Consider the following 24,786-nt stretch of genomic DNA (forward strand, 5'->3'; position numbering starts at 1 on the left):
ATTTTACATTTAAAGGCCAATAGAAATGTTAGGAAATCCTGTCTAGAGTTCTTTTTCATCCCTAAGTGACCAGCAAATGCACAAGGATGCACTAGCTGATGTGTTTTGTGTCCTGTAAGTCTCTGAGATCTCAGCTGTTTCTGGACTCTCCAAGTTCGTAGCACATTTTTTGTAAACTCGCACTACAACCAACCATCTTCTCAGAAAACCCTCACAGTTACTTTCCTAGGCGGTTCAGCTGGGATGTTTTCTGCTTTTGCGATGTACTCTTCCAAGGTGTGGTAATTCCTCTGCACCTCCCTGAACTTATCAGAGTCCAGAGTCTCTGCATGGTCAAGCAGCTGTGTATAAGATGTGTGAGGAAGAGGCACCAGACATGCATCAAAGATTCAGAGAAGGATTTGGAAGAAGGGAAGAAGTATTCTGCCTTCATACAGTATATTTGGGAAAAGATGCCTTGCAGTGAACGTGGACATGAGTGATTTGTTTAGTAACCACAAGACAGCCTTTGACAAATTCCAACAAAGGAGGATTATTATGACACAATAGCTATTTCACTGGTAACCCCTACTGGATGCAAAAAGCTGCAGTGAAAGGAAATGATCAGATGACAGAGGATAGAAAGATTGGAAATATAACGAAAATGTATGGTATCATTGATGCTTTTCATTTTGTCCTTTGAAAACATCTTTAAAGAAACAGTTGCTGATTCAGATGATAGTACCATCAACAAAAGTTATCCATAAAGGCCAGTGTGCAGATGAGATGCTGTTATTAGCTAACAATTCCGAAGGTCTGAATAGATTACTCAATAATGACAATGAACCAAGTAATGCTCATGGTCTAAAAATCAGTGTTAAGAAATCCACATTCATGGCAGTCAATAAAAAGCAAGTAGGCCAAGAAATTCTGTTAAAAATCTTAAATGAAATTTTGGAGAATATTCTAAAAGAGTGGTCTTTTAGGCCAGATGGGCAGGGTATAAACAGACAGACAGACAGACAGACAGACAGACAGACAGACAGACAGACAGACAGACAGACAGACAGACAGACAGACAGACAGACAGACAGACAGATAGATAGATAGATAGATAGATAGATAGATAGATAGATAGATAGATAGATAGATAGATAGATAGATAGATAGATAGATAGATAGATAGATAGATAGATAGATAGCCTTCAAAATACCTTAGAATTTGTTTGAATGAACAGAGAGATCAAAAAACACATGATGAAAAACAAATAGAGATGGCCTGGTGAAGCAGTGGAAGTAGTGTTAAGATGATGTCTCACACACAGAGAGAGAAAGAGAGAGAATGAGAGAGAGAGAGAGAGAGAGAGAGAGAGAGAGAGAAACATTGTTTTGAGAATGCGCATAGTAAAGTGCATATATGTATTCTACTCTATGGTGTGGAATCATGGTATTCAGTACAAGATACAAGCAAACACAGACAAATGCTTAAAAGAAATTGTCTTTTTTGGATTTCATATATTTCTTTTGAAATCATGTATTTATCTCGAGACCAATGTTCCCTCTAAGGTGCACATGGGTAGCCAGTTTGTTTACTTCCAATTTCGAATGAAGCCCTGACCACCCCTGTGTGCATGAGTGAGATTCCCACACAGCAAGACAGAAAATTATAGGGAATGTTGCTCAAGACATTTAAGAGTTTCCTAGAACAAGAAAGTGACCAATAAATTTAATAAGTGAATCATTAAAGATCAAGAAACCGCAGAACACATAAAATGCAGAAAGCTAGAATACTTCTGTCACTTCTGAAAAATACAGACAGTTATATCTGATAATTGAAAAAAAATTGGAAAAGAATGCAATATGCTGTTGGGGGACAGCATATTATCTTAAGATCCTGGAAAATTGTTTGAACACAACATCATAGGGTGGTTACCTCCAAAGTCAAAATAGGCATGATGACGTCTAGCCATGTCATAGGAGAAGGACAAGAAGAAAAAGCAGTAAAAGAACAAAACTGTCCACCATGTGAAAAGTTTCATGAGAACAGCCCAGCTCAGCTGCCAAAGATTTGCCTAAAGAGGAAGGATTTTGTCTAACAGTCTCCCATGATAGTGAGTTCTAGACCCTGAAGAGTTCCCAAAGCCCAGGACTCTCAATATTCTCACCAAACAACAGTGGAATGGGACTGAGAGAAGAATTTCCCACAAAGATTTCAAACCCTGAGCTAACATGGGCTAGTAACCCCAGTCTTCCATAGCTGCACTCACCTTGACTGCAGTCTTGTGAGCAAGAAGCAAATGAACAAGACTGATTGATTATTCTGACTTCTTTGCTCTCCTGGCTTTCTACAGACACTGCGAATGAAAATTTTAACCAACATGGAAGTTAAAAAGCCTGTCTCATGTGACCTTCCAAGCGCAGAGAGAATACCTTTCAGAGGTACTCTGAAAACAGGTGAGAATTAGCCATTTCACTATTTTAATGATGGAAAATATTGGAGGACCAGTTACAGTGGGACCACCATATTTGTGGGATCAGTACCTGCAGTTTCACTTACCTGCTGACTGAAAATATTAAATAAAACACTGCTCAGATATATGTTTCCAATATATATTACCAGAATTGGCCAGCAGAGGGAACCAGATATTATGCTATATATAAGGATTGCTTATCCATGATTTCTGGCATTTGCAGGGGGTAGAATTGGAATTGACCCCTGTGGATACTGTAATTCGGTATCACTCTTCTATCCAGATCTGTTTTCTCTGAGCTCAATCCAATATCAGACCTATGTAAGACTAATTAAAATCACTCAAGTCATAGGAAAAATTAGTTGTGTGACTAATAGCTATTAGTCATTTGAATGGGTCTGATCGATATCAGACTAATGTTGGTTATAACCCTCTGACGCTTCACACTTACTTAACATTTAGTTCTCACTGATATTTGCTTACCTTACGGTTACTGAATCCTACCAAATTGAGCTGTCTTCTTCCTGATTTTCCGTCACACGAGTCAGTGCTTTGATTACTAGATGCAGTAGTTTTTAATGAGACAGGTGCTCCTGGTCTTCTGCCACAGTTTTGCTGATTCACATTTACTTGGAATATTTAACATCTCTGTTCCTCTCTCTATTAGTCTTTGGTGACTCAGGTCCTGAAAATAATGCTCTAGTGGAAGAAGGGTCTCAGGCTGTAGATTCCGTAGAAACCAAAACGGAGGAAAAAGCCAGAACAAGATCAGACTTTCCAGAGACCTGGATCTGGGATTTAGTGCCTATCGAGTGAGTGAATCCCAAACTTTTCTAGGAAGGTATTAAATACATGCCAATGATTGTGCTGATTTCATTTCACTTAGGTGTTGCTGATAGAGAAGGTAATCTTTGCTTACTTACTAAAGACCGAAACTCTTGTAAGGGACAGGTATGCCACAAAACCACTTTTCTGGGTAAGTAAAGTGTGTGTAGTAACCCATCATTTTAAATGGACATCCCTGTTGTGTTTCAGGAAAACATAAAGTGGTTACTTCTTTAGGACAAAAATAAATAAATGGTATAGTATATCACCCATAGGAACATAGACATTTTCAAGGAAGAAAGGGCTGTAAGTTTCCTGTGCCAAGCACAAAAATGAAACAAGATATTTATAGCACTTTCTTGCTTGAAAATTCAGGAGCAGATTAAATTATTGAGCTGAAATGTACAGTAATAGATAAAATACATTAAATACAATGGGGCATGGACAAAAACAGAGGAAAGCCATACATAGTATTTTTATGTTCCTATTTTCCCCCAATCACATCGGATCTATATGCATTATGTTTTTCTGAAACATACTAGGGACATCCATTTAAAATGGTGGGTTATTCCCCCCCCAACCCCCATAGTTTATATATATGAAGAAAGGAGATTTGGCCATTGTGTTCAAAACTGATAAATTAGTTTCTCTGCAGTTATAGGTGCACACCATTGCTAATGCTACTGCAGAGTGCAGGAAAGTTATTTACTTGGTGTGCAAGTCCAGAATCCCTGACTCAAGCATGGAAGTCGTAATTCAAGAAGGTAACTTCTCCAAGCTCTGCTTAGATCCAGATTTTTTCTCTCACTCTTCCCTCTTTTCCTTCCCCGTCAGCCTTTTATTATGTAGTTACAATGTTTATGCAGGAGGTTATAAACCTGAAGAAATGAGCAACCTAGGTGGCCAATTGACAGTGTGAGTGCACTTTCTAAATATTCCACCATCTAATTAATTTAAAACATAAATAAATTAGAGAACCTCTTGCTGTTTTTCTGTGGCAGGAAATTGGCTTTTCTGGGTTCCGGCTGTATAAAAATGAAAGTCTTTTTATGATAATTGCCCTGCCTATTTTGACTCACATGTTGAGAAATAGTGTTCATTTCTTCAGATCTAAATTCTTGCCGTTCAGCTGTGTGGATTTCTGAGCCAGTCTCTTCTATGCTCCAGTCACATAACCTGGAGTCCAGTTTTACTCTGAAAGCATAAATCCAGCCTCCAGAACAATAAGCTATAGTTATGAAGGGTGTTTGCAGATTCATGACTTTTAGGATGAGCCGTTAGAAGGAACTGTGGAATCATTTTATCTTTTCCTCTTTTCTCTATGGCTTTTTAAAAATTTGTTTGTTTTTTTGGTGGCAAGTAAAAAGAAACAAGTAGAGCTGGTGAAAGATGGAAAGACTACAAAGGACGTGCCATTCAGATTGCCATTAGACTCGAGGTTTCCATCAGATCGATTGCACAATAAAAGCCCTGTATGAAACCCATGTAACCACAGGGCAAGGGAAGGTACTCAATTGTTCTTTTTCTGATTTGCAGTGAGGAAGGCAGAGCAGTTCGTTCCGTCACCGTTCCAGACACAATCACAGAGTGGAAAGGAAATGCCTTCTGTTTGGCTTCTGACGTGGGCTTTGGACTCTCCGAAGAAGTCCCGCTTAAAATTTTCCAGCCCTTCTTTGTTGAGATGCAGCTGCCTTATTCTGTAGTTCGGGGAGAGACTTTCCAGATGAAGACCTCTGTCTTCAATTATCTCACCGAATGTATCCAGGTGAGTCCCCATCTGACAAAAAACAAAATGTTTTCCTTACATGGCTATCTGGAAAGGAAGAAGAAGAAGCAGAGGGAAGGGGTCCCAGAAGGATATGGTCTCTGGCTGTTCCCCATGCCTTCCACGCCACTCAATCTCCTGCATGATCTCCCCATGGTCATCCTATCCCTTGAAGGTGGTCCCAACACTTACAGTAAAGCCGCTAAGCCTGCCAAAGTCGCCAATAGAGATGGACTAAAGGAAAACACTGACAGGTGTCACAAAAGGGTGTTCTTTTGTATCCCAGGAAGAACAACATTAAACAGCAAAGAACCCCACAAGACACATTAATAAATGCAAAAATAAATATACTTTATTACCTATTGATTACAATTCTAAATAAAGGGGCTTCATGCGTTCAGCGCATTCACACCACATACATACTCACCAAAGAGAGAATTCTTTATCTGCATTGTCCAAGTTCCAAAGAAGGTAACTGGTTCCAAAAGCTTTTTGGTCTCAGCAGACAGACAGACAGATATACAGACTAAGAGACAGACTAATGTTTGCCCAGACCCCTCTTCTTATTTAGGCAGTTTTTTAAATAGAGCATGCGCAGAAGAGATTCCTTTGTTTCAGGTTGCTCGCTGGGCATGCGTGGTAGAGATTTCTTTAACTATATAGTCCTTATCACTCATTGTGAAGTGTGGAATGCTTAATATGTCTTCCATCACTTAGTGGACAGGTTTGGAATCTGCTTTGCTCAGGAGGAGTCTCGTACCAGACTCTTAACCCTCCAGTTTGCTCCACTCCCTCAGCAGATGGTTTTTGTCAACTTATTTCAAAACGTTCACAGTTCAAAAGTTGAATCTCTCACAATGAGGGCTTCTAGCTAGAAATACAAAGTCCCATAGTTCCTCTGGTTCTGCTGGTCTCCATCTTTGTGTCCTAACTCTCTCTCCCTGGTTCTTCACCTGATCCAGGCTAAACATGCACACTCATTACACAGGGGCTTCCCCTGAGAGTCCATAGGTGAGGAACCTTCTGGATGGAGCAAGGCACAAGGTAGAGAGCAACACTCAGAAGGCTGTAGAAGAGATGAAGGAGACCACAAGGAAAGAAAAAGGGAGAAGAAAAGCAGTAGAGGGGAGTACTAGGTCTTGGCCTTGATCTCCAGTGACACATCCATGCAGTTGATTGGATTGTTTTTCCTACTTCTTTTGAACTGGTCATTACCCAAGTAAAATATGCTGTAATCTGATTGAAAATGGCCTATTGCAGTCTGTGGGACCAGTGAGGGTGACGCTATCTGCAAGTGTGGAGTCTCTACCTCCCTGAGAGTAAGGGTGAGATTCCTGACCAACAGTTCACTTGGGGCATTGGCGAGGGAGAGGTAGGCCAAGCCCTTGAGGCCACAGGTGGGACTGTGATCTGAGGATGGGAACAAGGCAGGAGAGGAGGTTTGTTGGGAGGACACCATGGACTGAGAAGCACGCGAGGCATAGGACACACAGTCTCTGCCAGAGAGGTCGATGGCTGAATGGGAGACAGTGTGCTGCCGTGATCCTGAGTCTAGTTGCTCAGGTGAATTGTTGGTGCTGCCAGAGGAAGCCACCTGGGTCCGTTGGGACCAGGCCAAGGGCTGAGAGGCCTGGGGGGTTGAGAATTCGTGGTGAGCCCCTTGCCAGCCAAGGAGGCAGAAGGGGAAGTGGGCTCATCACAGACACCACCATGCATTTAAGACACAGAGTCCATCTAACAATCCCCACTTCTTGGTCTTACTATCGTGGTATCCATCAAGTCAGTTGCAACTTCTTGGTGGGATTTTTGAATTGTGTTCAAAAAACACAATTCAAAAACACAATTCAAAAACACAGTGTTCAAGCAGTGGCTTTCCATTGCTGTTGCCCAGGTATGTTTTGTAATACAACTGCCATCTTGTTCTCCTATTATAGGATATGATATGTTGGGGGCTGAGAAGTGCTTAAAGAAATTATGTTTTGAATCTAACTTCAAGCCTCCTCCTGCCAGTATTTCCAGCTGGCATACTGGCTGGAATAGTTTTGGGAATTGTAGCTCAAAGATTCTGGGAATTGCATCTGGGAGGACAGCCTCAGGTTGCTCTCACCCCACACCTTGCTACACAGGAGAGGCCAGCCAGGTCCAGGTAGAGTTTGGCCGTGTCCCCTGAGAGGACTGCCATAGCAGCGGCCAGCAGAGACGATGGAGGAATAGCAGGAGAAGGAGCCTTTCCCACTCACATCCAAGGCAAGCTGACCCCCTGCATACTGCACCCTTATTGTTGCACCCCATGCCTTGCAAACCTGCAAGGTGTCTGGAGCTGGTAGAGGTGGGGCTCCTCTCCTCCCAGTAAAAGATTCTTGAGGGGATGGCCCCAAAAATTGTGGGAGTTAAGCTAACTTCCTGGCACCCTAAATTGATTAGTTTTATGGTTTGGCCCTATTGGCCCTTCAAGAGTTCTGGTGCTCTAATAGAGAGCCTATTCCAGCAACTGCTCTCCTTGTCATTATAGAAGGAGGTGCAAGTGATGTTGCAAGGTTCCATTTCTTGTTTTACATTTTTTTTAAAAAAAACTTTGATTCATACTTCTAACATTCCAATAAAATGCATCATTTCACATTTGTCCATATCAGAAGCTTAAGCTCTTTTTGGCTTTATTCTAATTACTTGTTATAAACAGGGAGATGATTAATTACCTTCTGACCCTGCAGTCCCATCTTCCAGCACTACATCTTATTTTATTTATGACTGTCTCGTTGTAGGATTTCTGAGATGTAAAGCATTCACAAGTGGTTCAGCCCTGCCTTTTTCTGCGCAGTACTAACAAGAGTTGGCATGAGTGCCATGGCTGTTTTTCTATTAAAGTTCCACCCTCATTTTCTATTAAAGTTCCACCCTGAAAAGTTGATTATTTTCATTAGTTGACACCCGAATGAACCAGCTGCCTCATCTACCTCATAAGTACGGTATTCTTTCTTTGCGTCTTCTAGGTGAGAGTAAACCTGCTGGAATCTCAAGAGGTAGAAGTGATGCCATGCCCAGACTGCCAGTTTACTCACTGCCTCTGTGCTGATGAGGCCAAAACCTTCTCCTGGAATATGACAGCTACTCATCTGGGTAAGGCTGAAGAAGAGGGCCATAGGGAATATGGAGATTGGCGTAGTTCAGGCTTCCTCTTTCTTCTCAAATACTTTGTATCTGTGAATACTAAGACAGACCACTTTGCAAAGGATGGTAGTGGTCGTATGGATAGGTTTTCGGTCAAACCCGTTCTGTGTCCCTTCCCAACCCCTGCTTAATTGTTTAAGTGTTGTTTGCACTAAATGCATAGTTGGGAACTCAAGTGTATGCATTTATAGTTCCTATTCATTCCAGAAGCATCCAAACCTCTGCTCAGATCTGTGTCTACACCATCTCATTGGCAGAGTTGTACAATGATGGCTTTCCTTTGCACAGGCGGCAAGTCGGACTTACAGTGTCCAAAGTGAAGGTGGGGTGAGGTTCTGTCCCACTGAACATCAGCAGCTGTTCAGTTGAACTCTTGCTCATTTTTCATTTTTTGCAGGGCATGTCAAACTCTCCGTAACAGCTGAGGCTATGGCGTCACAAGAGCTATGTGGCAACAAGGTCTCTGTGATACCCAAACGAGGCCAGTCTGACACCGTGATCAAATCCCTGCTTGTAAAGGTCAGTGAGTTGTCATCACAGAGGACACATTCTGGTTTACATCTGTCCAACATTCCCAAGTTCTGGAGGCCCTGGAGGATGGTTTGCCCATAAAGAAGTTGCACCAAGATTATGGCCAAAAGAGAACCTTTGAGTTTTACAGTATCTCTGTTTTCTGGTACTAACCTTGCTAGGTCAGTTACATGCTTCTATATTCATCCAGAGGTCCTGGCATGAAAATAGCACATCTACTGGGTGGAACCACGAGTAAAGGGGAATTCTTTTGGGTCAGTAGGCCTGGATGAACCATGTCTGCTCTTTTCTCCCACAGCCAGAAGGCATCCTTGAAGAAAAGAACCACAATAAATTCCTCTGCTCTTCAGGTATTTATTTAAAATATTTTTACCCCACCTTTCTCCTTGAAAAGGACCCAAGGTGGCTTACAACATTGAAAGACAATATTTAAAGTTGAAAACAATGAGTATACAACGGTGGTTAACATCATTAAAGGACAAAATTTAAAGCTAAGAACAATAAGTATACAAATATTGAAAAATGCTACTCTGAGAAATGGAAAACACACACACACACACAAAGGAAAATAGAAGTAGTAGTAAAAACCTGGCTGCATTCCTTGCCAAGAAACTCTCACTTGTCCCAGGGCCCTACAGGACTTGGAGTGTTTCTAGCTGGACTGGGGAAGCGTCTGTGTCCTAATGTGTTAGCATGACACAAAGAGACAAAAGAAAGGAGCTCTCCCCTGACTGATGGTAGGGAGGAGAGCTAAATAGTGGCTCTGAATGTGCTTTTTCGAGCTGCACCACCCATAGACGCTTCAGTAGGTTCTCCCGATTTCCCTGTGTGGCCACTAAAATTGAACAAACTCCAGTTCCCCAGAGTGATATAACAGCGAGTGAATGTGAGTGGGCTTGTATTTCTCTTGCTGTGCAGTTGCACTCTGAATCTTTCAAGACTAAGACTAGTCCATTCAAGATTAACCCACCCCCACCCCTGGCAGATAAGCAGGGGCAAGATGAGGTTCCGGGAGGAGTTGTGTCACTCAGATCTATGTCTGGAATTATCTAAGCCCATATTCATTAATATTATCAACTCTCCTTTCTGTGTTGATAATAAATATTCAATAAAACAAATGTGAGGTGCACTAACACTATCTACCACCAGATGGTCTAGCACTCCCCAACCAAAAAATAATTTAAAAAAATAAAGGCCTGAAAAATACAGAAAAGATATTTCACTGCCCAGTTATGAAGCAACTCTTCCTCATTCTTTGGATTTCCTTTTCCCCCATGACAATTCTATCATCCCCCCTGTTGAGACCCTTACTCTGTAATTTCATTCTTCCTTTGCTTCAGGGAGAGGTCCAAGGGCATAACTGGCCAGGCCGTCCCCTTTAAAACTCCTGGGGAATAATTATAAGAAATTATTAGAGTTTCTCCTTTCAGCTGTCCAAAAGTAAGGCCTGGCCATCATATTTCCCATCCTCCCCCATTAGCTCCTTCCTTCTCCTTCCTTGATGTCTTCCACCCTCCTACTAGTCTCAGTTATGGGGATTTTATCCCCTCCCCTTTCTTGCACCTGCCCTCTAGTGAGTTGTACTTGTGGCTCTGCCTTATATATGCAGTGCTCTGGGCCAACTCCTAATAATAATTCTCTGGCTTTATCTCCTTGTAGGGGATCCATTGGTGGAAAGCATTTCCCTTGAACTGCCTGAAGCTGTTGTGAAGGATTCTGCCCGTGCCACCATTTCTGCTGTTGGTGAGAAAATGTTTTCAGACCAAGAGTCTCTCCCATTCACAGACTCTGTAAAGATGAGAAGGCAGCATGTTTCAGTGCTGGCGGCTCTGATCATGTTTGTTTTCTTTCATGCCAGCCTCAAAGTAGTATCTGCGTAGCTGGCTGTCCCAAAGATGTGTGTACGGAAAGCTAAAGGCAAAAATAGACGATATGTTTCATAGACCACTAAAAAATCATCACACAATAAACTGAGCTTTTGTGGATTAAACGTCACTTCATCAGGATTGTATCAGTGTGAAGAACTTAAAGCCCAGAACTTAAGGTCCAAAAGTATGTGGCAAGATATATATTTTTTGCCAGGAAAGTTGCCCTTAGATGTTGAGTCCAGCAGTTCTTGGCCATTTGCCAGGCTTGTCTCTCTTAGATGGAGGTGAGGAGTCTGGTAGTTGTTTTATGGTTGCAATTTAGGCAGCCCGTTCTACAAACAAAGAAGGACAGGCATGTATGTACAACACATCTCCCCATTTGGCCTTAATTCGAAACAATAGCAGTGGCACTCAAGCTAGCTTTTTGTTAGTACTGTGCAGGAAAAGGCAATGGTATCCCCTTCTGAATATTTATCTTATGAAAATCCTATGATGGTACAATCCAAACTAAAACAAGAGGTGTGTGTGTATGTGTGTGCGTGCGCATGCGTGTGTGTGTGTGTGTGTGTGTGTGTGTGTGTGTGTGTGTGTGTGTGTGTGTGTTCTGTGCTGTCAAGTTGGAACTGACTAATGTCAGCCTGAGTGGGGTTTCAAGAGAAGTGAGATATTTAAGGAGTGATTTTACCAGTTCCAGTCCTCCAGTGAGTTTCCATGACCAAAAAGGGATTCGAACCCTGTTCTCCAGCGTCGTAGTCCATTGCTCTATCCACTACACCACACTGTGAATCCTAAGGGTGATACAGTAGATGGATGTAGTACTGATGTACTCTCCACTTGGAAAGCACTTGATCAGCTACTTGGGAAGAGCTAAGAATAATTACAAACAGCACTGTCACTAATGAAACAACTGCCTTACTGTCAAAAGTACCTCTAGTTGCTGATTTTTGTGGAAGCAAAAGGAAAGCCTTATGGTGTATGACACATATAGCCAAATACATGAATTACACTTAATAGAAAGTCTATCAACATAAACATTATTGAGGTCTATGCTTCGAGTACAGAAGCTGAAAACGAAGAAATTGAAAGCTTTTGTGCAAGTATTCAGAAGAAATTGATCACACACCAAAACATATGCTGGTAATCATGAAGCAAAGTAGGAGATAAAGCAGAACCAAACATGGTCAGAATTTGCCCTAAGATTCAGAAATGAAGCAAGAGAGCAAATTTGTTTATCGCAAATATATGCTTCAGACAACTGAGCAGACAATTGTAAGCTGTCATTGTTGTGATTACCAACTTAGAAATCAAGGGGACTATATACCTGGATGGGAGTCAGTTTGGTTATTATGTAGAGTGATGGACTAAGACTGTAGGCCTGGGTTCAAATCACCACTCAACCATGGAAACCCAATGTGACTCAACAACACATATCATAATATATTATTGGAAGCACAAGGAGCTCTATTGTCTCTGTAGGAAGAAGATCAGAAGTGGATTGTGTTATAGACTGTGAACTGTTCATAATTCAAACAAAGCTGAAAAAGGGTTCTAAAACAATTGTAGTGCTAAAATATCATTCTAATAAAATTCGTGGGGGGGAGGAATAAGATTGTGTATTATAAAGGAAAGGAAGCCAGATTTGGGTTGAATACATCAGGAAAAACTTCCTAATTGTTAGAGCAGTACGACAGTGGAACCAGTTACCTCGGCAGTTGGTGAGTGCTCCAACACTGAAGGCATTCAAGAAAAACTTACGGTAGATAATCTCCTGGCAGATATGCTTTGATTGTATTCCTGCACTGAGCAGGGGGTTGGACTTGATGGCCTTGTAGGCCCCTTCCAGCTTCATTTTTCTATGATTCTATGTAAATCATAGATTTGCATTTTTGAACTCAGTTAACTTCAAACCAGAAGAACTGTAGATAGAAACCGGAGATACTATAAAGGAAAAATGCAAACAGATGATTACTTGTCCTGCTCACTAGAGTGTTTGGTCTTTTGTCTGAAGTTTTCATAAAATGAGGGAACGATCTATCACAGCATTAGACAAGAGTGAATCTTACCTGGTAATTGGACAGCATGCACAGCAGGGTGGCCACCAGAAGCAGTGCCAAATCTCTGCTCATTACAAGGTTCATTTGGCAATGCTGAGGTATGCATTTACTTCATTGCATTGCGTATGAGTCGCATCCTGAAAGCAGTTTTAATCCACAGCATTCGCTGCTGCTGCTAACATTACCACATTGCTCACACAGAGTTGTGTAAAAGGGTTTCAGCCAATGACCACAACAAAGCAAATATTTTACATAGATGTTTGTTAAAAGTTTAGTAAGAAACAAGTTAAATTAATTAAGTTGGCTTGAAGTACAACTGCCAGGACAGTTTACAAAAGGCATAGGAATAGTGTGAGACCAGGCCTTAACGAGAATCCTTCCTGGGCGAATAGTGGAGAAGAGACCTGCAGCAGGCCACAACCAGAAAAACTATGAAATTGTGTTCTAGGAATTAAAAGCAAAAAAAGCAAAGCCTGCTGCTTATCTACCCGCCCCCCCCCATGGCACTTAAAGCACTCTCCGGGTGATGTACAAGTTAAATTATGCAGGCTACAGATTGCTCCTCCCAAGCAAGAGCTGGGTACAGTACTCATTTTGCCGACCTCAGAAGGATAGAAGGCTGAGTCAACTTTGAGCCAGCTACCTGGGATTGAACCTCTGGTCGTGAGCACAGTTTTAGCTACGGTACAGCAGTCTAACCACTGCGCCATGAGGCACAGAAGATGTGCCCGAAGAGGGGTTAGAATTTGGAAGACGTTTTCAGAAAAAGCACAGCCCAATCTTTATCCCCTTTTCCTCATGTAAGAAAAAAAAATACAAAGCATGTCTGTCGTTCTGCTTGATCCCGGGGCAAGGATGGATTGCAAGCAAGAATTCTCACATGTAGTCTCTTCATGCAACAATGCTCCTGTATGCCCCCCAGCATTGTATAAACCAGTGGTCCCCAACCTTGGGCCTCCAGATGTTATTGGACTTCAACTCCCAGAAATCCTGGCCAGCAGTGGTGGTGGTGAAGGCTTCTGGGAGTTGTAGTCCAAGAACATCTGGAGGCCCAAGGTTGAGGACCACTGGTATAAACAATCCCTTTGTTTCTTTCTCAGAGGCAGCAGTAGGGCCCTGAACATCACACCAGTCCCAGGCTGACTTTGAATGGCCGGCCTCTAAACGTGGGAGGCACTCTCCTCCTCTTGTGATATTCGTCCTCTGCACCCGTAATTAAGGTTTCAACCTGTTTTGAAACAACTCTCTTTCGATTGAGGTACTAACATTCCATAGTAGGCTACAAATGAGGAAATCCTTAGTTTGTATTTTGGACGCACAGGTTTGGGGCTTCTATACAGTAGCAGTACAGTAACTGTCATTGTAAATCCCCATAGTGACCTGCCCTTCTAGGTTTAAAGGATGTTTTTGTCCTCCCTTTTTTTCAATATTCAGGAGATATTTTAGGCATCTCACTGCAACATTTAGAGAGTCTGATTCAGCTACCCCTTGGCTGTGGTGAACAAAACATGATCAAATTTGTACCCAACATTCTTGCGCTCCAGTACTTGGAGAAGACCAACCAGGCAACTCCTGAGACCAAAGACTGGGTGAAAAATTTAATGAAAATGGGTAAGTATTGCCTCATCAAATTCTTGGAATTAGAGGTTCATTAGCAAGGATGGTGTGAAATAGCAGAAGGCTTGAGGACCACAATGTCCTGCTCAGGAGCATGGACAGAATGGAAGATGAATTGGGAAAGTTGTTCTCAGGATAATCCTGCATGCAGATGTTTTCGGAAGGCATTAGAACCTTTGCTGCCTGGTCTCTGAAACATGGGATCTTTTTGAGATTTCTTTGCAAAGATCAAAGTGTGTTGGAGACTGGCAGCGCTCACACAGCAAATTGGCCCTCCGGTGAGCTGTCTTCTGAATGGGAGTTTGGCTTCTCTGTTTTACCATTTGACAGAAGTAGTCATAAGATTTCATCAAATCAGCCTTGCAACTTACCATATTTTAATAGGTTCTCTAGAACGTTTCTGGATGCTACTCTTGAACTCCTTGCTGCTGAATGCTGCCTTTGTTGAAGCCCGGGATCAGGCTGAAGCAATCAGAGCTTGGAAAAGCCACCTCTCTGGATTACAGCTCCCAAAATCCAGATAGCAAGGCCTCTTTAGAAAGCAATCACATGTCAACATATTGCATAATAATACCATGGTGACTGTATAATGTGTATTAATATTCTTAAGAAGAACATTCTAAAGATATTCAGTTGTTGTACCTGTGGTATACAATAGTCTGATACTTTTGGGTCCAGCTTTTCAAATCAGAAAGTAGTAGAGTCTAAAAAGCAACAAAATTTCTAACAATACTGTTGGCCCAGTGTTTTATTGTGATAAATAAAAATGGTGGTTTAACAATTTGGTGTGTTACGGACTACCATCCACCTGCCGAGGTCCCCCAGCAGAGGGGAGGACCTATAAATTGGAGTAATCCTTGGTTAAGTGTAAATGTTATGCACCCTTTTAGTGCCTATGATGAGGCATGATCCCACTACCTTCCCAAACCACTTCAAGCTAAATCCTGCATTCTCTGTCTCAAATATCTATCCTAGCTGAGTTGGAGGTTACTTCCAATTTAGCTTTATCAAGCTGCTTATGTGCCTGCCTCAAATCCAGCGAAGCAAAATCCAGATTTTTCTTTGTTAATCCAATCTATGGGGCACACAATGATCAGGTCCAAGTTAAACGTAAGGTAATAAGGTGTCTGAGAAGGAGGGGGGCTATGTCTTACCTCTGTGGTGAATTCAAAAAGCCTTGTCAGCGTCAGGCAACATTCTGCCTCCAGCTTCTACCACTCCTTTGCTATACATACCACCTTGGGTACCCTATAGGGGAGAAAGGTGGCCTGTAAATAAAACAAACAAAAACAGATAAATAAATACACACCACATTATGGAAATAATCATACTAGCTTATTTTATTAAGTCATTATTAGGACTATTGGGATAATAAATATGAAGTGCTTTGAAAATTCTACAGCACTATCGTTGCACCCAGTTTGCAGAGACAAAGTCGGAGAAAGGCTAAAGATTGTGTCTTATATTGAAATATAAAACGTCAAACCTTTGATTGCATATTAAATTCATATATGAGGTTCACCTAATAAAATCCCAGTGACCACATGCTGAGCCTTATGTATTTTCTGTGCTCATTAAAGACTTCAAGATTTTTCTAGTCATTTTAAATATTGGATTTTACTTTTTCATATGATTTGTGGTAATTTTCCTCTGGTACAGTTACAGCTATATTTATTGTTTAATTGTTTTAACTTAGTCATCAACTCTGGGAGGTTTCTGCTTGGAAAGAGAGACCAGTACATAAGTAAGAGTAGAAATAACGAAAAGCAAATGGCGATGCTACATCTTCCCTTCCCTGCTTCCTACAGGTTACCAGCGTCAGCTGCTCTACAAACATGATAATGGTTCCTACAGTGCCTTTGGGAAGCGTGATACTGAAGGGAATACATGGTGAGTAAGCAGACCAAGTGCCAGCCAGAGAAACTGGTCATTGTTATTGGGTGCCATCCAGTTATGTATTTTGCCATCTGCTTTTAACAATTATAGGAGGTGATATAATCAAATCCTGTGCCTCATCACCTACTGGTACTGTTTACATTTGCTGCCTTTTTCTCTCACTACTAGAGTGCCCTACCCTGAACATTTGAGTTTTTTTGTTGTGCAGCCCTATCACCGCTTTCATTTTGGATAGTCTCATCATAGAGTGTTCAAGGTTCATGCTGCAGAATACTTAATTTGAAAGTCATTACAGTTACCTGTGAAAGATGCTTTGTCAGTGTCACCTTCTACTACTGCTGCTGCCCGGTAGCTTCGCCCACATTACCATTGGAATGCTTACCTATAAAGTCCTAAACGGTTTAGGGCCTCGATATTTGGCGGAATGCCTACTCCCACCAAGGTCTACCCGTACCACCCAAGCGAGTCAGGAGGTGAGGCTGAGGAGCCTGACGCCGAGGGAGACCCGGAGGGAAAAAACACGAAAACGGACCTTCTCGGCGGTGGCTCCTCGCCACTGGAACAATCTCCCTCTGGTGATTCGTGCGGCCCCTTCACTGGGTATCTTCAAAAACCAACTAAAAACATGGATGTTCATGCAGGCCTTCCCTCCAGTTAACACTTGATTTTCTCTTGCCATCTGGAATAATTTATTAGTTGATGTAATAATTTTTGTGTCATATTTATATGTTTTTTATGTATGCATTTGGGAGCCACCTAGAGTGGTCATAAGACCAGATAGGTGAGATAAAAATAAAATAAAATAAAATAAAAAATAAAAAAATCAATCAATCAATCTATCTATTCTCTTCTGCTGATGTAACCACTAATCCTGAAGAGGGTAGCTGCATCTTAGTGTTGTGCCTCAGCTTGACCATTCTGTCCTGAGTCTGCTATGAGTCCAGACTTGCAACGGAGTCTTGCCTCCTGACAGCACTGCTTTTAGCTTCTCTGACACAATCAACCCACCATCGCCACCACCATTAAGGCAGGCGTCCAAGAGGACGATATAATGGCTAAACATTGCATATAGCTCAATTTTCAAACCCCTGTGTTTCTGCAAGAAAGTTTAGGTATATTTGGGTAAGAGATTATTTCCATACATGGACTATTTGAGGGACGTGGTGGCGCTGCGGGCTAAACCGCAGAAGCCTGTGCTGCAGGGTCAGAAGACCAGCAGTCGTAAGATCGAATCCACGTGATGGAGTGAGCGCCCGTTGCTTGTCCCAGCTCCCCCCAACCTAGCAGTTCGAAAGCATGCAAATGCGAGTAGATAAATAGGGACCACCTCGGTGGGAAGGTAACAGCGTTCCGTGTCCAAGTCGCACTGGCCATGCGACCACGGAAAGATTGTCTTCAGATGAAACACTGGCTCTATGGCTTGGAAACGGGGATGAGCACCGCCCCCTAGAGTCGAACACAACTGGACAAAATTGTCAAGGGGAACCTTTACCTTTACCTTTAGGCATAGGAATTTTTAAAATTCATCTGGAATTAGAATTAAAATGAAGATGCAATATTTCAATTAATGTAATGGAGACACCTTAGAGTTCCACACTCTTGTGCTACAAGTCAAATCATATCCAGCCAGAATTGGCAAGGTGCTCTGAAGTTTAAAGAGAAGTCAACAAAAGCCCCCTGAAACATTAGTTTCCTTACAGCTTCTACTTCTGTTCTTGTTTTCTGTTTGAATGATGCTTCTGTTACTGGTGAAAAAGAGATTAATTTGCCTGTAATTAGAGGGCTTCTGTTCCCTGCTGGGGTGGGGGATGTAGGAGCATTAACTATTGCTCTTTTTTCAATGATTTTTTTTAACAAAACAGACATCTATCCAAGCAACATATGCTGGACTGCTTGATACGTTTTCACACAGAGACACATTAATAGCTACGGTACTTCTTTTTCAGCAAACTTGCATACATTAAATCTAAAATCTATACATTAAATCTCCTAAGGAAGGAGTTTGGAAAGGCTTAGATTTCCTTACTTTGCCCAAGATAAATGCTTAGGGAAGGCACAAAGATTAGAAGTTGGGACAGTTACAGTGCAGGGAAAAGCTCAAATGAAAAATAAATGGTAGGTGGGGTGTGTGGTTCTCTGGTTAAACTATGTATTCACTTCTTTTGGGGATTTTGTTTTTATTCCACAGGCTGACTGCTTTTGTGGCTAAAGCCTTTGTTCAAGCAAAGTCCTACATCTACATTGAAGAAAAGCATATTCAGGATGCCATTCACTGGTTAAGGCAACACCAACTTCCCAGTGGCTGCTTTCAGAGTGTGGGGAGAGTCTTCAACAATGCCGTGAAGGTAAGAACATTATAAATTGCTGGATAGTGGATTAAGGTGTGGCCCCCATGAACACTGCAATGTATGTGCCAAACTAGATATGATGACATTCATACACTTACCTTTTTTAAATGTATGGTTCTTAAAAAGTAAATATGAGTGGACTGCCAATGGAGATGGAGATGCAGTGGAAGGTGGACAGGTTTGCTTTAAGTCTTTGTACCCCTCTGTGGTCCTGGTTTAAACCATTTCTGCATAGGAAGGAAAATTCCCACTCGTGTAGTAAAAGTAGTCAACATCTTCCAGGTTCAAAAACAGAAGGGTTCAATGTAGGTTGGGGCTGCAGCAGGAGGTAAGGTGTTATTTGGCTTTATCCCCTGAAAAGGCTTCCAATCTAAATGGGGATGTCCAACCAAACCTTCCTCAGTTAAGAAATGGCAGATTTTTGTTTGTTTGGACTTCTGTTATAGGCTTGTTGCATCTTTTTAAAGAAAGACATTCAGATGAGGTAATAAAAAATGAGAATTAGAAACCATGGGGTCTTTGTATGCCGTTGTGGCTTTCTTCCCCCTCTTTTGGTTGGACTATGGAAAAAAAAAAACCCTCTAAATTGCTGACCAGTGCATCATCCATAAACAAAACACAAACATTTAATATCGTCCAACTGGGACTGTGAACTGAAGACAATGTCTTTCTCCAATCATTAGCGAATAGTGCTAATTCGGCTGTAATTGGTGGCTTACCTCACATGAGACTAAATTTTATCCCAAATTCTCCGAGACAAGATTTGCCACATTTCTGTGTCTCTGTTCCCAGCCAAAAAAGAGAGAGAAACCTTGCAGGGATGTTGGCAACTCTTTGGGTCCAAGGCGCAAGTCCGACCCCAGGTCTTTGGTACCAAGTCCTGAGTGCCAAGCCCCAAGTCCGAGTCCCTGTTAAAAACCAGTCTTCCACAGGAGGCCAGACTTGACCCATCTTTACTGTCCTTCCTCGAGCAGCAAAGACCTTTCTCTTCTGGCAAGCTTTCCCTTAATGACTGGCTGCTTGAGGGGAATTTTACATGAATGTCTGTGCCTTGCTGCCTTGAATGTGTTTTCGGTGTTGCCTTTGTTTAACTGTCTTTTAGTGTGGTATTTGGACTGTTTTGTTTGCTTTATATATTGTATTTTAATGATGTTAGCCACCTTGGGTCTTTCTTAAAACAAAACAAGGAGGCAAGCAAGCAAGCAAACAAACAAACAAACAAATCAATCAATCTGAAACCTGTACCTCTGACCAGAGTCTCCCCCCAATACTTTAAATCTTGATTTTAGTCAGGGAGCCTGCCATGCATATGTAGCCGTGATTTTTAAAATTTCTTTTGGAACCGCTATAGTGTTTAGCCTGATGGAAGACACACATAGGGACAATAGCTAGTTTAGGCTTATATTATCACTCATAAACAGATCACTCATCCTTGCCTTTGGATTCTGTACAAGTACTGCACAACTTTTATGCCTTTTTTAAAACACACACACACTTCTAGCAAAGTTTTTTTTCCCAATACCATAAATATCCAAAAGATGGGGCACCTATTTTTTAAATATTAATAAATGAATCAATGGATTTTAAAAAATCACTAAACACATGTAAAGGGAATTCTGATACATGTTATGAGAATAATAGCAATGCTATTAGTCACATGCCATTTGCAGAATGGTGCACTATTGTACGGTGGTAAAGAATTCAACATTTCTTTTAAAAAAAATTCTGCAGGGCTATCAAACATTGAAGCAAGAGATTTAATGAAACTGAATATAAAACTGCTGAATTTTCATAGGCAAGAGACTTATAATTTGGACGTACGTCACAGAGAACTGAAATTTAGTTAATAAATGGCCAGTTATTATCCCTGTAATATTAAAAATGTCACCAAACTACAGAGAGGCTGAAATCTCATGGTCTTGCCTGGGTTCTTTTCATCTACAGGGTGGTGTCAAAGATGATCTCTCACTGACAGCTTACGTTACTGCCTCCTTGCTTGAGATCCATCTGGAGAAGAATGTAAGTGGGACTTTCTACAGCAGCCTTTCCCTATCCCCAAATCCTGATTTCTAGGTGAGGCTGATTCCAAATAGAATGTTCAGCCTACTGTCAGCTGAACAATATGAATATGAGCCAAGAAAGGGATTTTCAATCACAGCAAACATATCTGGGATACTATGGTATCTCCTTTTGATTGTGAACAATGCCTACAAACCTGCATAGGTATTATGGATGGCACCTGCTAAATCTATCAACATAGCAATGAATATATGTACAGTGCATAACAGCTGCCAACAACTACCAGTTCTTATTTGAATGCTCTTTGGCATATTTTTGGCAATCTTTGGAATATTTTGATTGTCTTCATCTGGATATTTTGTCTTGTAAGATTGTAATTATTTTCCATGGGCCATCCCTGCAGCCAGCCAGTGGCTCCAACCCCTAAAATGCCTTGCCACATCTTGTAATGGATGCTATAGACCTATGATATTGTGAGCCAGCGAGCAAATATGGAAAATAGTCCCGTCTGAACCATATTTTTTAAAGAGTCATTTTAATAAGCAGAACTGCAACAAGACAAAATGTATGACAACACAAGAGGTGACATTATGCAGCACACATAATTATGAGCAGAAAGTAAAAGAAGGCTGACCTGCTCAGCCTCAGAAGGTTGCTGGTGAAGGAATCCTGAGTGCAGTGAAGGAATTTCTCTCATCCTCATCTAGACGTTCAAGCCTGCGTCAGGCCTTTTGTTCCAGTGGAGGACCCTATGATGAGGAGTGTAAACAGTAAATCCATAAGCTTATCTGTAATTTCCAGTCATTTTATCAGTGAAGTCTATATATCACATGAGTCATTATGTTCAGCCTTTTCAACGTTCTCCAGCACCAGTCTCGACTGAAAGAACAAGACCTTATGGTGTATCAAGTACTCTTTACCCAAGTTTGTGAATGTCAGTGAAATCTTCCTTCTAGCCTGGAAGCCACGCTAAAGTGGATAGGAAGCACATGATGGTCACTTTCTGAATGAATAACTTCATCACTCCAGAATTCCAGGAGACTGAGAATTGGTTTAAAATCTGTTATTAAACATTTATAGGCTTTCCTAAGTGAATTAGAGCTCATTTGAATGAAGATCATATTCTAATTGGCTGTTGGGGTTCAGGCAATGAGCAGGCTGATGGGCTTTGTGGTGATCACGAGATAATGGATAGCAAAGAGTCTCTTAGCAATAGATAGAAGAAGTCAGCCACACACACAGATGGATGTCTGCCAGCAGTACTCCTGGTGGGCGACTCAGCAAGGAAGCAGAATGAGAAGTTTTCTCCGTCTGTGACGTTCTGCTGTTCTGCCACCAGGAGACTGTTCTTTTATTAACATTACAAGGTCACAGGTAGTGACAGCATTACAGATAGTAGACAGGGTCCAGACAGGACAATGGTTACATTAGGATTGGTCTGGAGAAAGGCAATTAATCAAGCGCTCTGATTGGCCTAAGGAAAGGCTTCTATGCCAAGCTCTCTATGATAATGAGAAGGAGGGAGAATGATGGCAGCTCCTTCCCTCAGAAGCAGCCACAGGATGCTAGGAGAGTTTTCCCTCACTACAACACCCGTGTGGCTTAGCAACCTTAGGAATGGTACCCCCATAATTGGCAATCTAATTCACTGCTGTTGCATTATAGGATACCATGGTGGATGATGCCTTGCTCTGCCTGAAGAGAAATTTAAGTTCTGTAGATGGAGTCTACTCCAAGGCCCTGTTGGCGTATGTGTTTGCGCTGGCTAATGACATGGAGACAAGGCAACAGCTCCTGAAGGAACTACAAGCTGACAAAAAAGGTTAAGTGGAAATATTCTATTCAGCATTTTGTTTCAAAGTAATGGCACTTGGTTACTGTTTCTGTGAACCTTGATCCCGTCTGACTCCTAGCCCTTTCCACTGACTATGATTTCTGAGCACCCAGCTTTCCTAAACATACCTCCTATGAATCTGAGTCTTGGGGGAAAATAAAGCTATAGACTGAATAGACGAATAAATAAATTAATTAATTCTAATTCAGGTGATTCTTTGTGTCAGTAAGTCAAAATGATTTCTCCACAATTGCAAGAAATATTTTTTTCCTAGAATCTCTGTTATTTATCTTGTTCATCTTTCTGGTAGCTTTATGAAACCTTATTATTTCATTATTAGAAAAAGAGAGTTGCAATCTCCCCATTGGCTGGATAGCTGAGTGAGCTAAATACTTGGCTGTGGAGCCAGAGGTTGGGAGTTAAATTTCTTCCAGAGTTTTGAATTTTGGTTTAGAAAACCCAACAACCTCTAGCTGCACAGCAGACATTTAAGGACTGACAGAGCAGAATTGGCTTGAAGTCTTCCCAGAGTAGACCACCCTTTTTTGTCTCATCAACTGGCATTTTCAGTCTCAATAACCCATTCTGACATTAGTAAGAGAACAAATAAAAGGTTTAATTTACTCACAGTTTAATACATCAAAAACAGTATCCTGAACAAAAATGAATGCTAATAGTAGCAGTCCTCAACAGACGCCTATTGACTGCTTTCAGCAGACTCCTGCAGACTACATTCTCACTGCACAGTAAGTACATAATTGCCAGAAAAATAAAAAGACAGAGAGGGAAAAAGAGAATGAGCAGAGAGGTGTGGCTCTCTTTGAAATCAGATGCAGGGAAGGAACAATTGTTTACTATTGATTGATTGACAGTCACATCAGCCCAGAAAGGTCCCACCCAGACAAAGCTACCAGAGGCATTATACAAAGTTGAAATAACTCCAACAAAATTTCCCACCGTGCTTCTTAGGAGAAGGGCCAGCCCGTGTAGTCTTGAGCAAGCTGCACTGTCCCAGAGCATCCAGCCCCCCCCAAAATAAAAATAAAAATGAATGGTAAGATATTGTATACAGTGGACCCTTGACTTACAGACGGCTTGACTTACAGACTTTTTGAGTTACAGACTTCTCTGGCCGCAAAATTTAGGTTTGACTTGCAGCCTGAGAATTGACTTACAGACCAGAAAAAAACCAAAATGGAACAAAAACGGCCTGTTACGGGATTAATTGGTTTTCAATGCACTGTACGTCAATGGAGACTTGACTTACAGACTTTTTGACTTGAGAACTGCCTTCCAATACGGATTAAGTTCTCAAGTCAAGACCCCACTGTACTCAATTCCTATTTCAGCTCCGTCTTCTCCCAAAAGCAGTCTATGCTCCTCCAGGCAGATGTGAAGTACAGATGGAGGGGACAAGATTGCAGGAAAAATGAGGAATACCTTACTACTTTAAATGAGTTCAATGAACTGCATCCAAGGATACTGAAGGAACTGGTTGAAGAAATCTCAGAAACACTGTCTATTATTTTCTTGAAATCATGGAAGAGGTGCAAAGTGCTGGATGAGCTAATGTCCCAATCCTCAAAAAGGGCAAAAGGGAGGAACCAGGGAACTACACACCAGTCAGCCTGATATCAGTCTTAGGGAAAATTCTGGAGCAGATTATAAAGCAGTCACCCTGCAAGTGCCTTGGAAACAATGCAGTAATAACTAGAAGCTGAAATGGATTTGTCAGGAACATATCCTGCCAATTTTTTTAAAAAAAATCAGATGACCTCCCTGTTAGATGGTGGAAATGCTGTAGATATGATATATCTTAACTTCAGCAAATGTATCTTGACTTCAGCAAAACCTTTGACAAAGTGCCCCATGATATTCCGGTATTGGTACAAAATTCATCTGGAAACATTCCAAGTCCAGTACACAACCGAACAAGGCTTATTTTCTTTCAGTACAGAAAGTAAATGTTGTGGATGATTTTTGAAGCAACTCCCACGAACAAAGCTAAATTTCTCTATTATTGCAACTTAGCACATAGCATATGGACAGTTTGGTAAAGTAAGGAGTCCATGAGTTCAGAGTAGAGCTATCTTGTAATGCGAAAGGCTTGGAAGGGCTTAGGACCTTTGGATCTTGCTTTAGCAAATCCTCTGTGGTGTGTCTGCAGAAGATGAAATGTATACTCAGTGGTGGCTTGCTTTTCCCCTCCAAATTAAGTCTTATTTCATTCTTCCCTTTGTAGAAAATTTAATATTTTTCTTGAATATCGAGGTGGTGGCTTACCTCCTCTTGGCCCACCTCTCTGCACCAGAGGTGTCCCCCGATGACATCAATGTTGCCTCTAAACTTGCAGGCGCCCTTGTCCTATTACAGAATGCATATGGGGGATTTTCTTCCACACAGGTAAGTCC

The 24,786-nt window shown here is 41.5% G+C and overlaps 1 protein-coding gene across 2 annotated transcripts in view; it reads left to right on the top strand.

Annotated features, from left to right (window-relative positions):
• The window catches only part of LOC110077995 (alpha-2-macroglobulin-like protein 1), a 71,300-nt gene that overhangs the window by 38,633 nt on the left and 7,881 nt on the right, over nt 1–24,786 (top strand). Inside the window, exons 18-30 of one of the 2 annotated variants that reach the window (XM_072991650.2) lie at nt 2,331–2,433; nt 3,118–3,262; nt 4,812–5,040; nt 8,031–8,157; nt 8,606–8,727; nt 9,038–9,089; nt 10,399–10,482; nt 14,096–14,272; nt 16,087–16,168; nt 18,363–18,519; nt 20,467–20,541; nt 22,207–22,363; nt 24,618–24,778. In XM_072991650.2, the coding sequence (XP_072847751.2) occupies nt 2,331–2,433; nt 3,118–3,262; nt 4,812–5,040; nt 8,031–8,157; nt 8,606–8,727; nt 9,038–9,089; nt 10,399–10,482; nt 14,096–14,272; nt 16,087–16,168; nt 18,363–18,519; nt 20,467–20,541; nt 22,207–22,363; nt 24,618–24,778 (1,671 nt within the window). The remainder of the gene's footprint in view (nt 1–2,330; nt 2,434–3,117; nt 3,263–4,811; nt 5,041–8,030; nt 8,158–8,605; nt 8,728–9,037; nt 9,090–10,398; nt 10,483–14,095; nt 14,273–16,086; nt 16,169–18,362; nt 18,520–20,466; nt 20,542–22,206; nt 22,364–24,617; nt 24,779–24,786) is intronic. The other variant, XM_072991651.2, reaches the window with a different exon arrangement.

This window comes from Pogona vitticeps, chromosome 2 (assembly GCF_051106095.1).
Source record: "Pogona vitticeps strain Pit_001003342236 chromosome 2, PviZW2.1, whole genome shotgun sequence".
Taxonomy (NCBI): Eukaryota; Metazoa; Chordata; class Lepidosauria; order Squamata; family Agamidae; genus Pogona; species Pogona vitticeps.